This window comes from Cydia fagiglandana, chromosome 16, assembly GCF_963556715.1.
Source record: "Cydia fagiglandana chromosome 16, ilCydFagi1.1, whole genome shotgun sequence".
In the NCBI taxonomy this organism is placed as follows: Eukaryota; Metazoa; Arthropoda; class Insecta; order Lepidoptera; family Tortricidae; genus Cydia; species Cydia fagiglandana.
In genome coordinates, this window is record NC_085947.1 from 18892482 (window position 1) to 18915712 (window position 23231).

At 40.5% G+C, this 23231-nt stretch overlaps 2 protein-coding genes across 2 annotated transcripts; both read left to right on the top strand.

The window, feature by feature from the left end:
- Positions 1–2822: 2822 nt before the first annotated feature.
- Positions 2823–15728, top strand: LOC134671666 (muscle M-line assembly protein unc-89-like). Its single transcript, XM_063529493.1, has 7 exons — positions 2823–2930; positions 11428–11577; positions 11805–12082; positions 12325–12402; positions 13753–13971; positions 14616–14829; positions 15057–15728. Exons 2-7 carry the CDS (start codon positions 11487–11489, stop codon positions 15179–15181), a joined length of 1005 nt encoding a protein of 334 aa, XP_063385563.1. The 5' UTR covers positions 2823–2930; positions 11428–11486; the 3' UTR covers positions 15182–15728.
- Positions 15729–18257: 2529 nt separating this feature from the next.
- Positions 18258–20708, top strand: LOC134672281 (uncharacterized). The gene is made up of 4 exons (XM_063530177.1): positions 18258–18373; positions 18571–18693; positions 18939–19098; positions 20653–20708. The coding sequence occupies exons 1-4, from the start codon at positions 18278–18280 to the stop codon at positions 20706–20708; spliced, it is 435 nt and encodes a 144-aa protein (XP_063386247.1). The 5' UTR covers positions 18258–18277.
- The last annotated feature ends 2523 nt before the right edge of the window (positions 20709–23231 follow it).

Consider the following 23231-nt stretch of genomic DNA (forward strand, 5'->3'; position numbering starts at 1 on the left):
CTTTCTAGGTTCTTTGGTTCTAAGAAAACGGTTTCCGAGCCCTGCTGTCAGCTCTCAACAATGATATTCTGGTTTAAGTAATGAGTAATGACACTATTAACAGCTGAGTCAGCTGACTGATAATATCCATTAACCGTTTCATAACAAAGTAAATTACTATCAGAATCTCCAGGCCGCTTTTCTTCTGGTGTGCTACGCTATAGCCCGTGGCAAGTATTTCCTGCTATTATTTTAAATTCCTCGTAGAAGCGTGACGAATAATACGTCACTATAGCGGTAGGCCCCTCAAAGAATTGTCTGCTCAAGTAAAGATGAAATAAAGAAATTTTACAGTACATATGGTCCTAGTTTCCCGAAGTAAGAAGTGCGGGAAAGAGCACTTTCCGTGCGTATGTCAAAAGTTTAAAGGGCCGTATGTAGGTACCTGCAATAATATGTTACACAATGAAGGCCGCAAAAATATCTGACACGATCTTATTTGTAGAGCCATAAGAGCGTGTCACATATTTTTGCGGCCTTCGAAGAGTAACATATTATCCCACCAAAAACATTCTGTAAAAAACTAGCCAAGTCTCGATGGAGCTGCTTGTTTATCTCTAAAAAGTAATGAAATCTAGACAAAGTCGTGCCAAGTCTAAGGTTCCTTACTGCGATTTCTTTATTATTATAGTTAATGTTGTGTGACTTGGCCGTTGAAGGGTACACAAGGGTACAAAACCAGGTGCTCCATGACACCATTGCACCAATCTGTCGCCAGAACCACGCTACCCATTGACGATGGAAAATTGCCACTTGGGAAACGTTGATTCAATAACCAGTCAATTGTAGGCTTGATAAAGCTGCGTATTTCAATAATACTTATGTATGGGCGAACCTGAAACAAACACTTCTTTTTGGTGTAATGGCAGATTGGTGCAATGGTGTCATAGAGCACCTGGTTTTGTACCCTTGTGTACCCTTCAACGGCCAAGTCACACAACATTAACTATAATAATAAAGAAATCGCAGTAAGGAACCTTAGACTTGGCACGACTTTGTCTAGATTTCATTACTTTTTAGAGATAAACAAGCAGCTCCATCGAGACTTGGCTAGTTTTTTACAGAATGTTTTTGGTGGGATTTCACTTCTTTTTGTAGAAACGTGGGCATATTGATTTATTTTATTAGATTTTCTTATTTAACACATTTTTTTTCTTTTTAGGAGTAGTTTTTTTATTATTACAAATCTTTCTTTTCTTTTTTTCCGGTTCTGATTCTTGTACAGTAGTAACAGTTTTTCGTATTGCCCATTCATTAAATCTAATAATTAAATATTAATCAGTAATCCGTCACTAACTTGGAGTAATTAACAATGGAGCCGCCATTAACAGGCATTCCCCTCTGTCGAAAATAGGCGGCCAATGGTCAACCATATGTATGGACTGACGTTTATCTGACATGACGTACCTATACATTTGATGTGCCCCTCCCCCGCAAAAAACGGCAGACTATTTTGTACCGAAAATTTTAGACATGGCGTCTCCGTTGTTAATTACTCCGAGGTCACTAATCATCATTGACGATGATCCTTTTGTCATTATGCAGCCGTGCGATGGCCATGTCATTATACGTATTACAAATTAAAGATATCTTATTGATACGGTTTTAACACCCCCTGGCACTGATTAAAATAACCGACTTGGTTTCACATTACATCTCAAAACTTTTTTGTAGTAAAAGCGTTGCGAGACTTGCACCTTTTTACATGTAATGTTTTTGATGGGATCTCATCTCTTTTTGTAGGCAGTCCTTCTTTTAGGGTACTCATACCCATACTATGTATACACATATCATAACTAAACATATCTTCATTCATACTCACATCGTACATCGTAGTGTACCTTTACTTTACCTACTATTTGTAGGAACTGCAACAGTAACTTTGTAATATCATATATTTATATAGGATTACAAACTTACTTATGCAGTTCTTAGATCTTTAAAACGTGACTGATATTGCAATATTTTTAGGTTTTCCCTTTATGTGGCCATTAAACCCTAACTCTGTACCAAATTTCAGCTCTCTGAGTTTATGGGAAGTACTAGTTCTATTCTGATGATCATGAGTGAGTTTCATAAATGCGAAACTTTGCTTTCGCTTAACTTCGGAACTAAATGACCTACAGACTTGAAATTTTGGATTTTAAGTATGTGATTATAGCTTACTGGATGACCAAAATTTCTGCGTTCTGGTCTTATCCAAAGGTTCTCAAATAGGGGCCTGAAAATGCGGCGAAATGGTTCCAGTAAAGGATGGTACGGCAGTGTTTGCTTCGCGCTCGACTTGGCGGGGGCACTGCCGTGCCCCCCGATTGCAGGTGACTGTACTTACTGTAAAACGTTGTACGATACACGTGCGAATAGGTAATACGCATCTCGTGTCGATTTAAAACACTTCTCTTCACTCGGTCCGGATTACCTCTTTTCCGCACTTGTATCGTAAATAACTATTGTAAACTCGAAGCTCAGTTTGATCGAGCATCATGGCAGCGTGCGGTTTGCGTGCCGCGCTCTCGGGCACAGGCTGACGTCACGCGCCGCCCGCCCCAGCGCGATATAGGCCCCGCGCCGCCCGCCGCTCATATACCTCGTTCTCATCTACAACTAAGGTTTACTATTTAACATCGTTTACAGCATAGTGTAGCCGTGAAGCAGTCGCATGGATTGTTGTGACGCGGTCAAAGTGTCGCACAATGGGTCAGGCCCAGCGGCCCGGGCGGTGCGGCGCACGGGGCGCGCGGGCGGCGGCGCGCGGCGCGGGGTCCGGCAGTGTACCGCGCGCCGTCGGCGGGAGCGCACGTCGCCCGGACCACCACTCAAGCACTCGCGAGCGGTTGCGTCACCAGTGCAGTGCGGACCATGCGAGCCGCCTCCACCCGCATGAACGCCACGTGTGTTCGCTTCTTTAATACATTACTTTCAATTTAGTTTAGTGCAATCATAGCCCGGATTATATCTTTTTTAACATCATGTGGAGAAAACTTCTATAACTTCTTTACTTTCTTATCAGTCTTATCACGAAATGTTAAATTGCAAACAAAGTCAAGAGACAAACTTCTCATGACATTTTTAAATGATAGCAATTCAAAAGTGTTGCATCTGATTGAGGTAGGGTAGGTATACCTATGCATATAAATAGAGTGAAAGAGTATAAAATCACTCCAGGAAACTTGAAAGGACTAACACATCAGTTGTTTATATCGGCTAACGGTGACCGCTTATCATTAGACATACTTACCGCATTCATTTATACAGATTGATTCAGGCAACGTGAGAAGATCAACCATACGCATTCAGTTGATGATGTCGTATTAGTAATATACCTACCGTAAAATAATTTTCGTGTTGAAAAAAGTATTACTTATAGTAGTTTATGTGCCATGAATCTGGCTATTGAAATATTACGCAAATGTTTGGCGGGAAATTCAAAAAATCTTGGGCTGGTCACACTTTGTGTAGTAGGAATTATAGTTTTGATACTAGAAAATGTTTTAGATTTTCTGTGCACACGTAAGGTAAGGTAAGGATATAAGTTAAATATACGTTGACGTGCACTAAAAGTTAGCTCATATAATTTCTACCACTATGTAAAGTATAGTCAACGATAAACACATATGTTAAAACTTTCTCATCATTTACCATCGTAACAAGACGAAAAGAGAAATGTAGTGTAAATAAGACCTAGCTCGATAATACCTTAATATTAATCCATCTCCAAAATAAAATACATAAGTACTATGCCAAATATGTATGCTAAATGATAAATATCAAAATATTTATAGAGCAACAACCTCCTAATTTGTTAACATTTGTTTAGGAGTTGTAAACATTGCAGTTTTTCGTTATACAACGCTAAACGTCGACTTCGCACATTGTCGTAATTATTTACAAGCTTAAATAATATTTTGCGAACCTCACTCAGTACAGACATTATTAATATTATTTAAAATAAACCCCATAAAACGCAAACAATTTGAATGAATGACAGAAATTGACAACTGACTTATTTTTTTAGGGTTCCGTACCCAAAGGGTAAAACGGGACCCTATTACTAAGACTTCGCTGTCCATCCGTCCGTCCGTCCGTCCGTCCGTCTGTCTGTCACCAGGCTGTATCTCACGAACCATGATAGCTAGACAGTTGAAATTTTCACAGATGATGTATTTCTGTTGCCGCTATAACAACAAATACTAAAAACAGAATAAAATAAAGATTTAAATGGGGCTCCCATACAACAAACGTGATTTTTGACCAAAGTTAAGCAACGTCGGGCGTGGTAAGTACTTGGATGGGTGACCGTTTTTTTTGCATTTTTTGTTTTTTTTTTGCATTATGGTACGGAACCCTTCGTGCGCGAGTCCGACTCGCACTTGCCCGGTTTTATTTTTAATCATAGACATTTGGTGATACAACAACGAAATATATGTCAACAATTTTTGGCTAGCCAGACTCTACCAACTTGTAGTATTCAGAATTCCAGAAAAGTAACAATAGTGCTCTAAAATGTAAAGATTGTGTTTCATGTATATATATATATATATATTGTAGATATGTATGTACCTTCTGTGTGAGGTTTTTTTACTGGTAATAATATTTTTCTCGCTATTCTTCAACGCTGAAACTGATCCCTCCGTTTTAAGCGGCTTTTACGATCTTATTGACTTCACGGTTGGGTTGTCTTCAACTATACTTTCGTCTTATTTTTTAACTAGAATAACGTTTCTATTCTATAGGCGCTTGCAAAACCTGTAGGTCAATGTAGGTACGTTTGTGAATGGAACAAAAGCTGCAGGGTGTGGTTGGTGTAGCGGGAGAAGGGACGGCGCCGGTATATGACATGTCATTGTTTGACCCTTCATATAATAGGTATCGTCCGCCTGATCATTCACACCGGAGATTCGTGTAGGTTGCTTGACAGTGTACCGATACCTACATACAACACGCTACTCGGTGGACAAAATGCTTATTTTCTATTACATGTTGGTGTTCAATCTTTAAATTAACCAATGTGTTCCCTTTTATCAGTGCAAAAATTTCCCAATATTATTGGCAACATTGGCTTTGACTACTCGTAAGCACATATATCAAACTTTACTAATTACATTACGGTACTAATGAAAAAGGTTGCAGCTTAAGAAAAGCTTTTCAGTATAAAGTTTTCCCTAAAGAATATTGAAGTTCCCGAGCGGCACGCGGCGCGGCGTGAGGTGGCGGTGGCGGCCACCGAGCTGATACGTGTGCATCGACTATTGATAAATCGACGTTCGTCCGTCACCTCGGCAGACAGACCAAAATCTATTTGCAATTCAAAAGTTACTATCACCTAGTAGTTCCTCTCACAGAGACAGCACAGTAGAATGGTCGTTAAATCGGATTTCTTGTTAATGTTATCTATTTACATCATACCATATAGAAATCAAAATATTTATACATATATGGTACTAAGGGCGATAAAAAAGAATTTACGAACAAATGTGAATTGAAATCGGAAGGCGAGGTCTTAATTAACACGAGTTCGTAATTCCTGTACCGCTCGTGGCACACACAATGTTTTTCAACACACTTGTGAGGAAAAAATGAAACTTATGCCTCATTTTGGACGTACGAAATTTATAATTTACGGACCGCAACGCCTACCTATGTGTAACAGCCTTTTATGAGCAAGGGTAATGAAAATATTTTTTCACACGCACCACTTTCTGTACAGAAAGACGAATAGGTACTGTGTATGTACCTAAGTGTGTGTCTATGTGTATGTGTGTGTAGTACGACGGTACTTCAATTACATAATGTGCTATGAAATTATACATTTTCATGAAACACGACAGGTTCTGGAGCACCGAGTTATGAAAAATCACAGAACGCCCCGAGGATCAGAAACATAATTCAATAACGGAGCGGGTCGAGCTAATAGTTTTTCATTGGCTGAAATATAATCCTAGGCGTCGGGCGGCAGGTACGGGCTCGTAAAAAACGCATCAATCTCGGCGCCGGACCCTCTGGGCCATCCATCACTCCCCCCCCCCCCCCCCCCCCCCGACCCCACGCCGCGCCCCGCACGCCCCGCGGTAACCCTTCATGTCGCGCCACTTAAGACGCTCGCTAATGTCTCCCCCGCCTCGAGTTACTCGTGTCCTCCGAACCTCGTTCATATTCACGCAGCATTTACACACGACGTGTGAATCCTTATCATTTGTACGAGCAGAGCCTCCGCCGCGCCGCCGCCGCGATCCCCTCCGCTGATATTCCTGAGCAGGCTTAAACTCGGCTCACAGTTTATCTTTATTTTCATTTGCGATCTCTCTCTCAAGGCAATCTCGCTGACACCGTTCGGCATGAAAGGTCAGAGGCACTAATAGCTGTGTGTGGATACCACGTGGATACCTATGTGCTCGGCAGCGTACCGGAGCTTTTAAATACCCACATAGACAATGGCCACTATTGGGGCTCGTAAGTCTTGGTGGTATGTAGTATGTACGGGACTTGATTATTCACTTGGTAAAAATATTCTGACAGCTTCGTTAAAAATTAAAACTAGACGGATCAGATCGTCATATTGGAATCAAATAGGCAGTACTTTACAATTTGTGTCCTAAATAATGAATGACGTGGTTGCATACTTGGGACTCCGTGCAAAGCGGTGCTCGCTCACGACCTCCGCTCGCGCTCGCGTGCGTGACCCGATCTCGGGCACTCTCGCCGGCGGCCTCGTGACCCGTACACCCGCCACACTACAAACATAACGGACGGAGATATCACGCCGACGTCACACAATATCACCTGCAAGCCCAATATGGTCTCCTTTTTTAGGGTTCCGTAGCCAATTGGCAAAAAACTAAACCCTTATGGATTCGTCATGACTGTCTGTCTGTCTGTCCGTCCGTCCGTATGTCACAGCCACTTCTTTCCGAAACTATAAGAATGATACTGTTGAAACTTGGTAAGTAGATGTATTCTGTGAACCGCATTAAGATTTTCACACAAAAATACAAAAAAAACAACATATTTTTGGGGTTCCCCATACTGAGAACTGAAACTCGAAATTTTTTTTTCATCATACCCATATGTGTGCGGTATCTATGGATAGGTCTTTAAAAATGATATTGATTAAAAATAATTCCAAACTGAATAGTTTGCGCGAGAGACAGTTCCAAAGCGGTAAAATGTGTGCCCCCCCCTGTAACTTCTAAAATAAGAGAATGATAAAACTAAAAAAAAATATGATGTGCATTACCATGCAAACTTTCACCGAAAATTTGTTTGAACGAGATCTAGTAAGTAGTTTTTAGGGTTCCGTACCCAAAGGGTAAAACGGGACCCTATTACTAAGACTTCGCTGTCCGTCCGTCCGTCCGTCTGTCACCAGGCTGTATCTCACGAACCGTGATAGCTAGACAGTTGAAATTTTCACAGATGATGTATTTTTGTTGCCGCTATAACAACAAATACTAAAAACAGAATAAAATAAAAATTTAAGTGGGGCTCCCATACAGCAAACGTGATTTTTGACCAAAGTTAAGCAACGTCGGGAGTGGTCAGTACTTGGATGGGTGACCGTTTTTTTTTTTGCTTTTTTTTGTTGTTTTTTTTTTGCATTATGGTACGGAACCCTTCATGGGCGAGTCGGACTCGCACTTGGCCACTTTTTTATCAACTGTCACCATGCCTGTCACGTTCTAACAAGTATGGAACTGCAAAAATAATGCATGACATGACAAGTGATAAAAATGCGACCATGATATCCGTGCTGAACCTGATACCTATTGAGGATAGGAGGTGGGAGTGACAATGTTTCCATGTAGCGTGTAAAACCCAGTCTCGCCGTAACTCATCTGCATGTCGTAAAATGTATGTTAGTCAATGACTATTTCTCAAGACTTTATGAATACAACTTTGGGAAAAAATCAAATTCGAATTTAATAAAATTTATTTTTGACTAGTCACACTACTTTTCTTTAGTACTTTTGTAATTAAACTTAAATTGTGAAGGGGTCAAAAGTAGCTCGAAATGGTTTGTGTAACATTACATACCGTTGATGCGTCGCTAGTTACTTTTACTTTGAACTTGACTGGAGAACTTGACTTAGTTGGTAGTAGGGAAATTAATTGAAATAACATGAAATATGCGTATGATTTACTTGTATCTTGATTTCCTCACGTCATCGTGACCCAGGAGAGCGATAAAGAGGAATGTGCCACTGCCATTGTCAGAGATATGTTCGGATTACGAATGGATTCTGGATGAGCTCCCAGGGGTCGGGGTCGGGTAAGCCCAGAAAATGAACCAGCGGACACGTGTCGTGGGATTTTGTTAATATTTATCATCCTTGCTTAAACCATTCCCACGTATGTATATGCATTAACATCCTAGTAGGTACGTTGTAGGTACTTATTCGTTTAGGTATGTACCTACATTCATTTTAAAGGGGCCCACAGATTACCAGTTCGCCGGATGATATCAGCCAGTCAGTTGTTCGGATCTGTCTAATTTTGTGTTTAACAGATAGGCTGATATCGTTCGGCGAATTGGTAATCACTGGCTCCCTTAAGTAATATAATTCGAATTCGCATCAAATTATGTTTAGGTAAGTCTAGACTAGAGTCTGGCTAGCTAAAAATTGTTGACAGATATTTCGTTGTTGTATCACCAATTGTCTATGATTTTAAAAAAGCTAAAAGTCAGTTGTCAATTTATGTCATTCATTCAAATTGTTTGCGGTTTATAAGGGGTTTATTTTAAATAATATTAATATTGTCTGTACTGAGTGAGGTTCGCAAACTATTATATTTAAGCTCGTAAATAATTACGATAATGTGCAAAGTCGACGTGTAGCGTTGTATAACGATAAACTGCAATGTTTACAACTCCTAAACAAATGTAAACAAATTAGGAGGTTGGTGATGCTCTATAAATATTTTTATACTTAGCATTTAGCATATTTGGCATAGTACTTATGTATTTTTTTTGTGATGGATTAATATTGCGGTATTATCCGTGTCAGAAAGCTTATATGGCTTTTTAAAAACCTTAGGCACATCTGTACTCCGCAACTTCTCAAACAAATATATGTAACCCTGGTTCAGTCAATCATAAGTTACTGCATACCGGTTTGGGGTGGTGCTACAAAAACCAAATTTTTAGAACTCGAAAGAGCCCAGAGATCACTGCTTAAAGTTATGCACTTCAAGCCATTTAGATTTCCTACCGCAGACCTATATAAGCTTTATTATCTGTAAGGAAGCTATACATATTATTTACGAGTATAAAACTGCACAAAACTGTACCATTCACACCTACCACACAAAATAGACGGAGAAAAGACAATATAATTCCAACCGTTTCAGTAAATACAACATATGCAAGTAGGCAATTTGTTTGTAAATCTGCTAAAATATACAATCATATAAATAAGCATCTGAATAAATATAAGTTATCATACTATGAATGTAAAAAAATAATAACGGAATGGCTAAAATGTAATGTGTGAAATCTAAAAACACACATACCCACACAGACAGACACACACACACACACACACACACACACACACACACACACACACACACACACGGACCGTTAAGTTCATTCTCTTGTTATTTTAAGTTTTAAAAAAACTGTTCTATTTTTGTTATTTCATTGAGACGTTAATTTTATTTCTTTTTATTCTATTTAATATTGTAACAAATTATTGTTGTTCACTTCAATTACTGACTAAGGAAGAGCGGTGCATCTTATTACAGGTATTTGATACTTAAAAAGAAGTACCTTAACTTTGTACAATGTAAACGAATGCTTAAAATGAATAAACAAATTTATTTGTTTATTTATTATTTAGAAATAGAAATAGAATAGAAATAGAAATAATTTTATTCGTGAGCACAAACACAAAATAAAAACTTATACTGACCAGAGAAAACATAAAAAAGAGAGAGTGCCACGAAATGGTCTCACCTCAGCATGTTGCTGGCGACTTCCAGCGCTGATCTTCCGATAAGACCATCCGGTGAAACAATCACGACAGGTAACATGAATAACAAGAAAATTATTAATATACATAAAGAATAACAACAAAATTAATATATACAAAAAACAAATATAGTAATAAGAATACAAAAGACAAAGATAGTAACATTAGAAGAGATTAGTACATTACAATAAATTATTATGTATGGTATTTATTTATTTATTTATCGAGCCAGGTCTCATTTACACTACATTTCATTTTTCGCCTTATTACAATGGTGTATGGTACTTCACTGTACTTCACATAGTGGTAGAAATAATGTGAGCTGACTTTTAGTGCACATCAACTTATATTTAACTTATATCCTTAGGTACCTCACGTGTGCACAGAAAATCAAAAATATTTTCTAGTATCAAAACTATAATTCCTACTACACCAAGTGTGACCAGCCCGAGATTTTTTGAATTTCCCGCCAAACATTTGTGTGAAATTTCAGGAGGCAAACTCTAGGTATTAAATAGAAAACCAAATTATTTGGAGTAAATTTTGTTAGGTGCATTTGAATATATTTACAAACGGATTTATTGTATGGGGGAGGCGATTTGGCTAACTAAAAAAAAAATCGGGCAAGTGCGAGTCGGACTCGCGCACGAAGGGTTCCGTACCATAATGCAAAAAAAAAACAACAAAAAAAAGCAAAAAAAAAACGGTCACCCATCCAAGTACTGACCACTCCCGACGTTGCTTAACTTTGGTCAAAAATCACGTTTGCTGTATGGGAGCCCCACTTAAATTTTTATTTTATTCTGTTTTTAGTATTTGTTGTTATAGCGGCAACAGAAATACATCATCTGTGAAAATTTCAACTGTCTAGCTATCACGGTTCGTGAGATACAGCCTGGTGACAGACGGACGGACGGACGGACGGACGGACGGACGGACGGACAGCGAAGTCTTAGTAATAGGGTCCCGTTTTACCCTTTGGGTACGGAACCCTAAAAATGTGACGTCCTTATTCATGACGTCATACGCATTTCAACTCTGCACTTTATAGAAGGAACGTTGTAAATGAAGTGTCACATCAGTAAGTAGATAGTGCGCCCTATCAAAATCCATCCAAGTTTGAGACTGTTCACATTCCACCCCGCCCCCTCATGGTATTAAGTATCTATCGAAATGGTTTACAATCACTTTCAAAAGCGTAATTGCAAGATATTGTAAAACGTTATTATTAGATTTCATAATACGAATGGTATGTTACGTAGTAGACGGTAGTATGTTAATTTTTTGGTAACGTTAAATTACGGTTTTATGCGAGCCAGGAACAGTCCTTTTTGAAAGGATTTTGACGTTGGTGGAACTTCCACATTGTTTGACTGCCGATTCGGTACATTGGTTTAACTGTATGTACGTTTGTGTGCAGGGTTGTTAGTGCGGGCGCGCGGCGGGTGGCGGGAGCGGCGGCGCGGCAGTAGCGGCAGCATGGGCGGCGCGCGCGGCCTCGCGCTGCTGCTGGCGGCGCTGCTGGCGGCCGCCGGCCCCGTGCCCGACCCGCCCGCATCTCCCCGCACACGTCAGTATCACACACTATGGACTCCTCCCTACAGGCTGTCTAAGCTAACTTTACAACGACTTGAACAAAGTGAGGGAATGTCATTATAAACTTCATATTTCCATAGAAATTTGACATTACCTAATGATTGAATATTCACATTGGCGCTCAACGTGGGGCCCGGATGTAAAAACAATATAATATGATTGTTATAAGCTGCACCCATGATACCTTTTCGATGGCAACAGGTGCCGCCCGCGCCAGCTGGGAGGTGTCGCCGAGCCCACCGGGTGTGGAGAGCGTGGGCGTGCCGTTGGACGCGCTGGAGGGCGCGCTGGACACGCCGGACGCACTGGACGCGGCGCTGGGCGCGGAGGAGGCGCCGGCGTGGCGCGAGCTGTGGTACGCGTCGCTGGAGGCGCGGCGCCGGCAGCCTGTGCTCAACGCCTCGCGCGAGGACGTGCTGGCGCAGCTCGGCTCCACCGCCTTCCTGCACTGCCCTGTGAGGCACCTCGGCGAGCGTGGCGTGAGTCCCAGTTATTTGTGAGATACTCTAGTTCGCAAGCGCGAGCGGCGAGATCCGCATGACTAAAAATGATCTCTTGATTTGCTACTTTTTAGTACTTGTTTTGAATTATAAAATATACTTGTATGTATCCGAAATATTTATAAAAAACATGAGATTAATTCAAAATATGAATGAAATCGTCGTCGTCAATTTTCTTAAGCCTAAAAACCAACAGGGTTTTAATAGTGTGCTTATTCCAGATATCTTGGGTGCGGAGACGAGACTGGCACATCATCAGCTCCGGCCTCTTCATGTATACGAATGACGAGCGCTTCCAGGTACCACAGCATATCCAAATCAGTTGCAAGAGTAGCCTCAACACTTAAAAGATGCACATAAAGAAAACCGCAGAAAACATGTATTTCGCCTCTAACCAAGTACATACCGATCATTAGACTTAAACATTTACTGGTTAATTAAATAGTTAGGATTGGCTTACCTAATCCTTTGTAATTAAGAAAACTAATTTGTGATCAGAAAAGGCGGAAACTTTGAATTCGGGAATGAACAATCTGTAGATTGTATCACAGAATAAATAATAGTACCAGGTACAGAAGACTCACTCTCTAACAAAACGCGTCTGTTACGATCAGCACAGATTTGGCCGCTAGGTGGCGACAGCGTCATGCGGCTTATGGCTTTCCTCAAAATTGGGGTGGAACGGATGTACTTTTAGCTACCTGTAGCAAAGCGACGAAATCGCGGAGTGAGCCACGCCTGATTGAATGTAGAACAGGATTTTTTTTTGTGATTTAAATGTTGCTGCTATAATCATAGATATGCAGGGTGCTTCCTGTAACAGGAGCAATAAATTAAACTAAAGGCTGTACTCCTCAAAATGACCAAAATTTGTTCAGCAACTTTTAAAAATTATGAATCCTTTAGACTTCCTCTTTTTCATGCAAAATAAATATTGCCTTCAATGTACGCTGACATCAGTGTGTTTGACGTTACTTTGTCACGCTTTTAACACGTCTTAGAATAAACTTTAAAGTGAAATAAAAATCGAACCATGAGTTATTTTCAAAAGTTGCTGAACAAATGTTGGTCAGTTTGAGGAGTACAGCCTACAGTTTAATTTATTGCTCCTGTTACAGAAAACACACTGTATTATACTTAAAGATTACGTCTAAGCGAGCTGTCACTGTGACCACTTTTGTTTAGTGTACGATTAACAATGGGGAAACACCTTGCTGTAGCCATGTCGATAAAGTCATATTCACGCCACAGCAGGGAACCAAGGGAAAATTCAGATATTTACATAAATACATAAATACCTACTAAAATATGTGTTCCGCAATAATATAATTATTTTATTATATTATTTATACTATATTCATTATCCATTAGCATTTCAATTATGTTTATGTTTAACGAAGATATCGAAGCTCCTCATTTTTAAAAGAACGAGGAGAGAGAAATGATACTAGTTGCTTCGCCGTCAAAGAGAACAGACAACGTTGGGGGCCTTGGCTATAATAAAACGATGATCATTGAAAGGAGTGCAAACGCGTACATGTATCATGTCATGTTAGACTCATGACATGATACGACATGTATGTGCCTTACATGACCTCACATATTTCTGCAAAAAACGGCGACCTAAAAGAGTTTGTAACGTGTTGCAGGTTTTACACAGCGAAGGTTCAGACGAGTGGACGCTGCAGATCAAGTTTGTGCAGAAGCGCGATAACGGCACGTACGAGTGCCAGGTGTCGACGGCGCAGGGGCCGCTGTCGCGGCTGGTCGCGCTGCGCGTGCTCGTGCCCGAGGCCTTCATCCTCGGCGCCGACGAGCACCACGTCGACGCCGGCTCCACCATCAGCCTCGTCTGCATCATAGAAAAGGTACTTACTTACCACCACCACGGAAGAAATAATGAGTGCGCCGCACTTCTTTGTTTTGTGTACTTGTCTTTAGGCTGGCTTGGAGAAACAAGGGCATTTAATTAAAATTGGGCATAGGCAATGTTTATTGAACGGGTCGGGTTGGGTGTTTGAGCATAACTGACTATTATATACATTAACAGTACCAACCTCTCCCTCTGTAACGCCTCTAACGGAGAGCGACTCGAATTGTCTGCTGCCAGCTGATTTGCGTCCATTTCATAGGTACTTTACGAGCCCTTGTAAAATCGATTGAAACACAATTTTTAAAGAAAAAATTCTTAGTTACTTGAACAATCGCATTCCTATACAATATTAATATTTACGGGACCGCATACACATGTGTGGTGACGGTGACCACGAATTGCCTTGTCTACATATGTCATGGCACTTATGGCATCTTAGATTTTTATTTCATAATGTGACAATCATTTCATGATATGATTGGTTGACCACATCATGAAGTGATCAACTGTATAATGGCATTTTATGAAATGATCAAATTGTAATGACCCGGCCACGACATAATTATATTCCATAATATGGTGGTTGATCCGTGCATTGGTCATACACTTTTATTGCTTACCCATACTTACTGTTTTCAGAGCCCAGTACCGCCACAGTACGTGTTCTGGTACCACAACGAGCGCATGATCAACTACGACGCGTCACGCGGCGTGGCCGTGGCGACGGCGCCGGGTGCGCGCACGCAGTCGTCGCTCACCATCCGCGACGCCGCGCCGCGACACTCCGGCAACTACTCCTGCCGCGCGCCCAACACCGAGCCCGCCGCCATCTACGTCTACGTCTCTGAAGGCAGTGAGTGAACAAGGCGTTTCTTAACTCTACACTTTCATGTTCAACTACGACGCGTCACGCGGCGTGGCCGTGGCGTGGTGCGCACACGCAGTCGTCGCTCACCGTCCGCGACGCCGCGCCGCGACACTCCTGCAGCGCGCCCACACAGGGCCATGATCAACTCTCTCTCTCTCTCTGATCTGAAATGTGTCATATCTCGTGGTGTGCAACTATGATGCATGTTGCAGGTGACAAGATGGCGGCGACGTTGTCGCGGTCGCGCGGCGCGCGGCTGCGGGCGGCCGCGGGCGCCGCGCTGCTGCCGCTGCTGGCCGCCCTCGCCCTCGCCCTCGGCGGGCGCCCGTCAAACTAGCGCACCAACACCACCTTCAATATTACTATTGAATTGAACTATGTTAAATCGTGTTATCAACGATCACTTGTCCGGTATTTATATAAACATGAAGAGTTTATCTAGTCTGTAAATATTAAAGCGATCGGAGTTGTAAATAATTATAATAGGTAATTCCGGTAAATCTATTTCGTTGGTAGATAAGTGTTATCTATCTCCGTGTACATACATAGGTATTAATGTTAAGACTTTAATTTGTATCATTGCAGTCGGTTCGACTCGTTTTTTATTATGTTGAGCAGTGCCGATCATTGCGGATCACCCGAAAAGCAATACATTGTTTTAACTACCTAGGCAATATCAATGTAATAAATGACGTCACCAAGTACCATTAGAATGAGGTACCTATTGCGAGCAGTGAGCGAGCGTGCTCGCTTCTTGCTGCATCTCGTGGTGCTTTCACGTATCACCACAAGTATTACTTATACTTAGGTACAACAAGAATTTCTCAAATCTGTCGCCTTCCATAGATTTATACCTTACAACAATAAATTATTACAAAGTCTCAGTTGTGTTTTATTCATGTAATGTATAATGTTTTGAGTACTCGGTAGGACTACTAGCCCCATCTATGATCTCCGAACCCAAACAAATGTTGTGTGTCGTTGTTGTGACCTGCTGCTGCTGCTGTGCACTGGGAACGCACTCTGTTCTATCAAAAATTTTGATCAAATTAATATTAATATTAACGCCCGTCTATATTGTCAGCAAGCCAAATAGGTTTTGGTTACTGCTTGAAAGTATTTCTACTCTATACTAGGTGGCAGTAGTGGTATCTAATAAATAATAACCTGTTTATGTGCAATAAAGTGACATATTTATTTAATTTACTTTTTTCTGTGTAAGTTACGAAGTACATTGTTTTTAAATGCATATTTAGTTCATATAATAAGCTCAGTGCAGTAAAGTTTCTTGTCTTGAACCTTTGAAAAATTAATACATACATATAATATAACGGTTATATTATATGTATGTATTTATTATATGTATGTATCTAGGTTATATTATAACCCATGCACATGGCGCCCTCCCGTGGCGAGTATAAAAAGAGATGCGTCAGTTAAATGTACAAGATGGCACTAGTAGGCACGAAGGTCTGCGATTTCCTCTCCTATGTATATTATTCCGAACTTGTATCGAATAACTAAGGATTCCATAAAACATTTATTAAGGTCTTAAGAGGGTAAGTAGATCCTCTAAATCGCACGTTCCTTCAGTTTCAGCAATGTTCGCCTGTCTACGTACATGTGTAGGTACCCACGCTTTAGCTTACTGTAATTAGTACTTAATTATAAATAACACGGGCTGAATATTATTAATATTTTCCAATGCGATAAAAACATATAAGTAATGATACTAAACTAGTGGCTCCGTGAGCAGTTTAGTAGACTTCGCGTTAAGATTAAAAAAAGCTTAAAACGAGAATCGGTTGAGATTGCGACCTGTAGACTACTGTACTGTAGAGGAGAACACCCGGACCCTCCGGACATACGAAAGCAGTTTACCCGAGTCAAAACTAGTACAGTCATTATAGATTTTGACCCGTGAATAATTAGTTCTTGGATTTTTTTTTCGTAGGTCCCTCGGGGGGGTCACTGGGAGTGTAAATTCAAAAAGTAGGCTTAATCAGGCTCCTGCGTATATTCAAAAAATGTTTTTTTTTCCAAAAAAAACGGTTTTTCTTCAATAACTCGGCCATTTTTGATTTTACAGTAAAACCGTAAAGACAAAAATTGTAGGAAATTTGATTCTCTACAAGTTAGTCCAGTCATTAGATCCAAAAAACCGACCCTTCCCGTGAATAATCAGTTCTTGGATTTTTTTTCGTACGTCCCTCGGGGGAATCACTGGGAGTGTAAATTCAAAAAGTAGACTGAATCAGGGTCCTGTGTATATTCCAAAAACGGTTTTTCTTGAATAACTCGGTCATTTTTGATTTTACAGTAAAACCGTGAGGACAAAAATTTTAGAAAATTTGATTCTCTACAAGTTTGGTCCTCACAATTTTTCTTCTAGGATCGATAGTTTGGAAATAAAATTTGAAAAAAGCGACAAATTCAAAATATTTTCAACATCTCGTTTATTTTCAACTTTACGACATAAATGAAGAGGACTAAACTTGTAGAGAATCAAATTCTGAACAATTTTGGTTCCCACCTTCTTTCCCCCAAAATCGATATTTTAGAAATTAAACCTGAAAAACGCGACAAATTCAAAATATTATCAATATCTCCTATGTTCCACGCTTTACGGCATAAATGAAGGGAAACAAAGTTGTAGAGAATCAAATTCTGAATAATTTTTGTCTTCACGGTTTGACTGTAAAATCGAAAATGACCGAGTTATTCAAGAAAAACCGTTTTTCGAATATACACAGGACCTTGATTCAGTCTACTTTTTGAATTTACACTCCCAGTGATTCCCCCGAGGGACGTACGAAAAAAAATCCAAGAACTGATTATTCACGGGAAGGGTCGGTTTTTTGGATATAATGACTGGACTAACTTGTAGAGAATCAAATTTCCTACAATTTTTGTCCTTACGGTTTTACTGTAAAATCAAAAATGGCCGAATTATTGAAGAAAAACCGTTTTTTTGGAAAAAAAAACATTTTTCGAATATACGCAGGAGCCTGATTAAGCCTATTTTTTGAATTTACACTCCCAGTGACCCCCCCGAGGGACCTACGAAAAAAAAATCCAAGAACTAATTATTCACGGGTAGGGTCGATTTTTTGGATATAATGACTGTACTAAACGGAGATCTTCGCTAACGCGTCTACAAAGTGTACAATTTGCAAACAACCTCGTGATAAAACTTGAGGTACCTACAACACTAGGCTGACATCTTGTCATGTGCTGTCAAACCGTCATTTAAATAAAATCTAAGTCATACAGTGCATAATAATACCTACTATCAATCATATTTACTGGCATTTACTTACTTAACCTTTTCACTGGTGTCCGTGTGTGGTTTTAGCCCCGTGTTGAAATAATTCACGTGTAGCGAGACTACGTACGTCAGTCATATAAGTATTATATTATTGGCGACAGCGTGATGGCGGGCTCCGCGCTGGACGAGTTGCCACGCTGGAGCTGGCTGCTGGGGTTCGACCTGCGGAGCGCCACGCTCATCATCGCCACCATCGGCATCGTACGTTCCCACTTCCATATTCATATAATATAATAACTATTAACAAGTTTGCGAATATACCGATAACCGCATAAATAGATGGGCACAAGTCAGCTCGTAAGGCGCAGGCGCAGTCTTCAATATTTGATAATGTAGCCGCTTAGCCAGCGTAAAGTCCGATATTATACGGAATAAGGAAGTGAGTTGTGTCGTGGCAGATACACCCGTCGGCGTACATCTACTCGTGCATCGTGCACCGCGGCTGCCTGTTCACGGCGGCGTGGCTGCTCGCCGCCGCCTGGTGCGCCTTCAGCGTGGCGCTGCTCGTGGGGATCCTGCAAGTAAGCTCGGTGTGCTGTGCCAGCCGTTCCAGCCCGTTTCTAGCTTCAACTGCCGTCTCTTAAAAAGGAGTCTAAGTTGTCCCGCCATCTCTGACGATGACGATTTCATTATGACAAGTGTGCGCTGCATATTATACAAATAAACGAAATAGCTATCGGGTTATTAGTGTTAACTAGTTAAAGGCAAGATGTCTCTAAGACATCCTCTCATCAGAGCTAGTTAATGTAAAGGTGTCTGCGCGCAGGGCTTGGCGCTGACGTACGAGTGCTGGGTGTGGTTCACGCTGGTGTTCGCGCCGCTCATGATCCTGCTCATGGGGGCGCTGGCGGCGCACTGCTGCCTCCGCCTGTACGCCTCGCTCGCCGCCTTCTGCACGCCCGTGCTGGCCATCGTCTTCTACTGGAGTAAGCAAACTTCATTACACGTTCATCCAAAACTACTACGACACCTACCTCTACCACGAAGCGTAGGACTCCTTTCATACATTAGCCAATAAGAAAAAAAATCAACAGGTAGGTACGATCGAAATAGAACTTAGAAAATCGTAGAAATACAGGGTGATCAATCCAAATGGGTCAGTATGAAGAAGTCAGAAACTATGAGAGATAGCAAAATCTGTTCTTAGGAACCATGGCTTCGATTTTAGATTTAATAATAAAGGCATTCAATTTTTTTTTAAATCTATCATACATAACCGGGATTCGAACATGGTCAATATTTGTTTGTTTGTATGGCAACTTTTAAACGATGCGTGGTAGGTGGGGGGTGCTCAACCAAATATCATAGAGGGCCCGAGACAAAACAAAGTACATTAAAAAAAATCAAAATGGCCGACTTTTTTTTTAATTTTTTCAAGTTGGTCCGAGCGCGCTGAGATTCGGCATGCGGCGATCCTGGGGGCCCAAGATTATAATGTCAAAAAAATATTTTTGGAAAAATTCAAAATGGCGGCGGACACGGGCAAAGTAAAATTTTCAAGTAGGTTAAGCGAGCCCGAAGGGCGAGCTTCATGCCGGGAGGCCGAAGGCCGACCCCGGTGGAAGGCCGAATGCCCTGAGCCTCCACTCCTACTCCCAAAACGCGAGGCCGAAGGCCGAACTGCGTGAATTCGGTGCTTCCAAGCGTTCTACCAAGTCAACTGTATTGATGACCGAAGCCGGCAGGCCGAATGCCCCACGGCGAAGCGTCGAGGCTTGCGAAGGCCGAAGGCCGAGCTCTGCGTAGGGCCGAAGGCCTGAAGCGTCACACGAGAGGGGGAAGTTGGAGCTTTTAGACACGACCCAACACTTTTCCTATTGGGAGTCGCTTTTTGGGCGTCGGGGTGGAGGCTTCGGGCCTTCGGCCCTCCACCGGGGTCGGCCTTCGGCCTCCCGGCCTGAAGCTCGCCCTTCAGGCTCGCTTAACCTACTTGGAAATTTGTCTTTGCCCGTGTCCGCCGCCATTTTGGATTTTTCCAAAAATATTTTTTTTACATTGTAATCTTGGGCCTTCAGGCTCGCCGCATGCCAATTCTCAGCGCGCTCGGACCAACTTGAAAAAATTAAAAAAAAAGTCGGCCATTTTGATTTTTTTACGTACTTTGTTTTGTCTCGGGGCCCTCTATGATATTTGGTCGAGCACCCCCCACCTATCACGCATCGTTTAAAAGTTTCCATACAAACAAACAACAAGAATATTGATCATGTTCGAATCCCGGTTATGAATGATAGATTAAAAAAAAAATTGAATGCCATTATTATTAAATCTAAAATCGGAGCCATGGTTCCTAAGAACAGATTTCGCTATCTCTTATAGTTTCTGACTTCTCCATACTGACCCATTTAGATTGATCACCCTGTAGAATCGAAATAAAGCTACAAGTTAGGATCAGTTCCCACAATTTGTCTGCAGATGCCATAACTCTCCAGTTGTACTTAGACATCAATAAAGGTTCATCGTTATCTTTATCATTGTTTCAGTAACACTGTATTTCGCGTTCGTGGTGAACAGCGAACGCATGTCTCGGTTTTCTTGACATTTGACAAGGCTGTGATTTTGATTGCATTGTCGATTGATTACTATTAAGCTTACACGTGATTGAGAAGATACGTGGTTTGGCACATGTGGGACTATATTTTAATAAACATTTGTTATTTACACGCCATATGTGTTTCATTATATTATGTAATTCCCATTCAATCAATCATGGTCAGGCATTTTGTAGAGTCAGTGAAAATTAATAAATTGGCTTTGCAGCTACTCGTTCTAGTAGTCGTAAAGTATACCATGCAAAGTTGTCGACTTCTCAATAAAATAATTGAAATCTAAATGGGTACGTATGTATTTTTTCGATAATCAGATATAGAATAGAAAATAACTAACTCCAAAATATAGATAATGAATTTTAACGCATTTATATGGCTACGAATTCATATTTAGGTATTTTTCTGATCCTCAGATGTCAATTTTTATCACGATTAGAGCAAATTTTCTGTCGGACGTACCGTTTTTGACCTACAACCAAAAAAAAACTGAAAAGGAAGAAAAAAAATTGTATACTCCTGGAATGGAGCAAGCTCAAAATGCTCGAATTACACTAATTTAGAACACAAATGAAGGTAAGACGATTTCCAGCTTGCTGGGAATTAATTCCTGGAAAAAAATTAATTTGGTCTATTAGCGAATAATTTTATAATGGGCCTACAAGCGACAACTAGTAACAAATTGACTGGGTTTCACAAATCTCTATTAACACATTTATTACGTTTTCATAAAAATTTAGGCAAACCTTAACAAAGGTTTCGTAATTTTAAAGCCAAAGGAAAGGTAAAATATTATCCCACCAAAAACATTCTGTAAAAAACTAGCCAAGTCTCGATGGAGCTGCTTGTTTATCTCTAAAAAGTAATGAAATCTAGACAAAGTCGTGCCAAGTCTAAGGTTCCTTACTGCGATTTCTTTATTATTATAGTTAATGTTGTGTGACTTGGCCGTTGAAGGGTACACAAGGGTACAAAACCAGGTGCTCCATGACACCATTGCACCAATCTGTCGCCAGAACCGCTACCCATTGACGATGGAAAATTGCCACTTGGAAGACGTTGATTCAATAACCATTCAATTGTAGGCTTGATAAAGCTGCGTATTTCAATAATACTTATGTATGGGCGAGCCTGAAACAAACCCTTCTTTTTGGTGCAATGGCAGATTGGTGCAATGGTGTCATGGAGCACCTGGTTTTGTACCCTTGTGTACCCTTCAACGGCCAAGTCACACAACATTAACTATAATAATAAAGAAATCGCAGTAAGGAACCTTAGACTTGGCACGACTTTGTCTAGATTTCATTACTTTTTAGAGATAAACAAGCAGCTCCATCGAGACTTGGCTAGTTTTTACAGAATGTTTTTGGTGGGATTTCACTTCTTTTTGTAGTGAAAGCGTTGCCAGACTTGCACCTTTTTACATGTAATGTTTTTGATGGGATCTCATCTCTTTTTGTAGGCAGTCCTTCTTTTCGGGTACTCATACCCATACTATGTATACACATATCATAACTAAACATATCTTCATTCATACTCACATCGTACATCGTAGTGTACCTTTACTTTACCTACTATTTGTAGGAACTGCAACAGTAACTTTGTAATATCATATATTTATATGGGATTACAAACTTACGTATGCAGTTCTTAGATCTTTAAAACGTGACTGATATTGCAATATTTTTAGGTTTTCCCTTTATGTGGCCATTAAACCCTAACTCTGTACCAAATTTCAGCTCTCTGAGTTTATGGGAAGTACTAGTTCTATTCTGATGATCATGAGTGAGTTTCATAAATGCGAAACTTTGCTTTCGCTTAACTTCGAAACTAAATGACCTACAGACTTGAAATTTTGGATTTTAAGTATGTGATTATAGCTTACTGGATGACCAAAATTTCTGCGTTCTGGTCTTATCCAGAGGTTCTCAAATAGGGGCCTGAAAATGCGGCGAAATGGTTCCAGTAAAGGATGGTACGGCAGTGCTTGCTTCGCGCTCGACTTGGCGGGGGCACTGCCGTGGCCCCCGATTGTTGTTTAGATTGATATCGTGGACTACTAGAGCCATCTTGTTGTCCTAAGGGTAACTAATCATATGGGTTTATCTGTGAAAGCTTCCTGTTAACACAATAAATATATTATAATAATTATCATAACTCTCTGTGCTTATACTTCCTACGTTTTTTTTGCAAGTCCTCACAATATCACTCGCCATTACACTTAACATGCTTAATAATAATGTAAACAAAAATATACGCCTCAACAGTTTCTTGATTCTAATCGTTTATATTTATACTATTAATGTTCAGATGGTATTGTTGACATTAAGCAATGGACCGTATTAACCACATTTACTTACCCATAACAAATATTTGTGATATTGTTGAAATTAAGTAGGATTGGCGGTAAAATAAGCTTAAAAAGTTAAAAGGGGCAGTGACTTAATTATCCTGCAGATGTCGCTTATTGGACAAATCTTGAAAGATAAAACACGCTGTTAAGATTTTTCTAATAT

What these genes read in the sequence shown, in the direction of transcription:
- LOC134671666 (XM_063529493.1), top strand. Translation starts at nt 11,487, where the DNA reads ATGGGCGGCGCGCGCGGCCTCGCGCTGCTGCTGGCGGCGCTGCTGGCG. An exon ending in GCCCGCATCTCCCCGCACAC is followed by an intron (nt 11,578 to 11,804) that starts GTCAGTATCACA and finishes CGATGGCAACAG; the next exon opens with GTGCCGCCCGCGCCAGCTGG. An exon ending in CGAATGACGAGCGCTTCCAG is followed by an intron (nt 12,403 to 13,752) that starts GTACCACAGCAT and finishes AACGTGTTGCAG; the next exon opens with GTTTTACACAGCGAAGGTTC.
- LOC134672281 (XM_063530177.1), top strand. Translation starts at nt 18,278, where the DNA reads ATGGCGGGCTCCGCGCTGGACGAGTTGCCACGCTGGAGCTGGCTGCTG. An exon ending in TGCTCGTGGGGATCCTGCAA is followed by an intron (nt 18,694 to 18,938) that starts GTAAGCTCGGTG and finishes GTCTGCGCGCAG; the next exon opens with GGCTTGGCGCTGACGTACGA. An exon ending in GGCCATCGTCTTCTACTGGA is followed by an intron (nt 19,099 to 20,652) that starts GTAAGCAAACTT and finishes TCATTGTTTCAG; the next exon opens with TAACACTGTATTTCGCGTTC.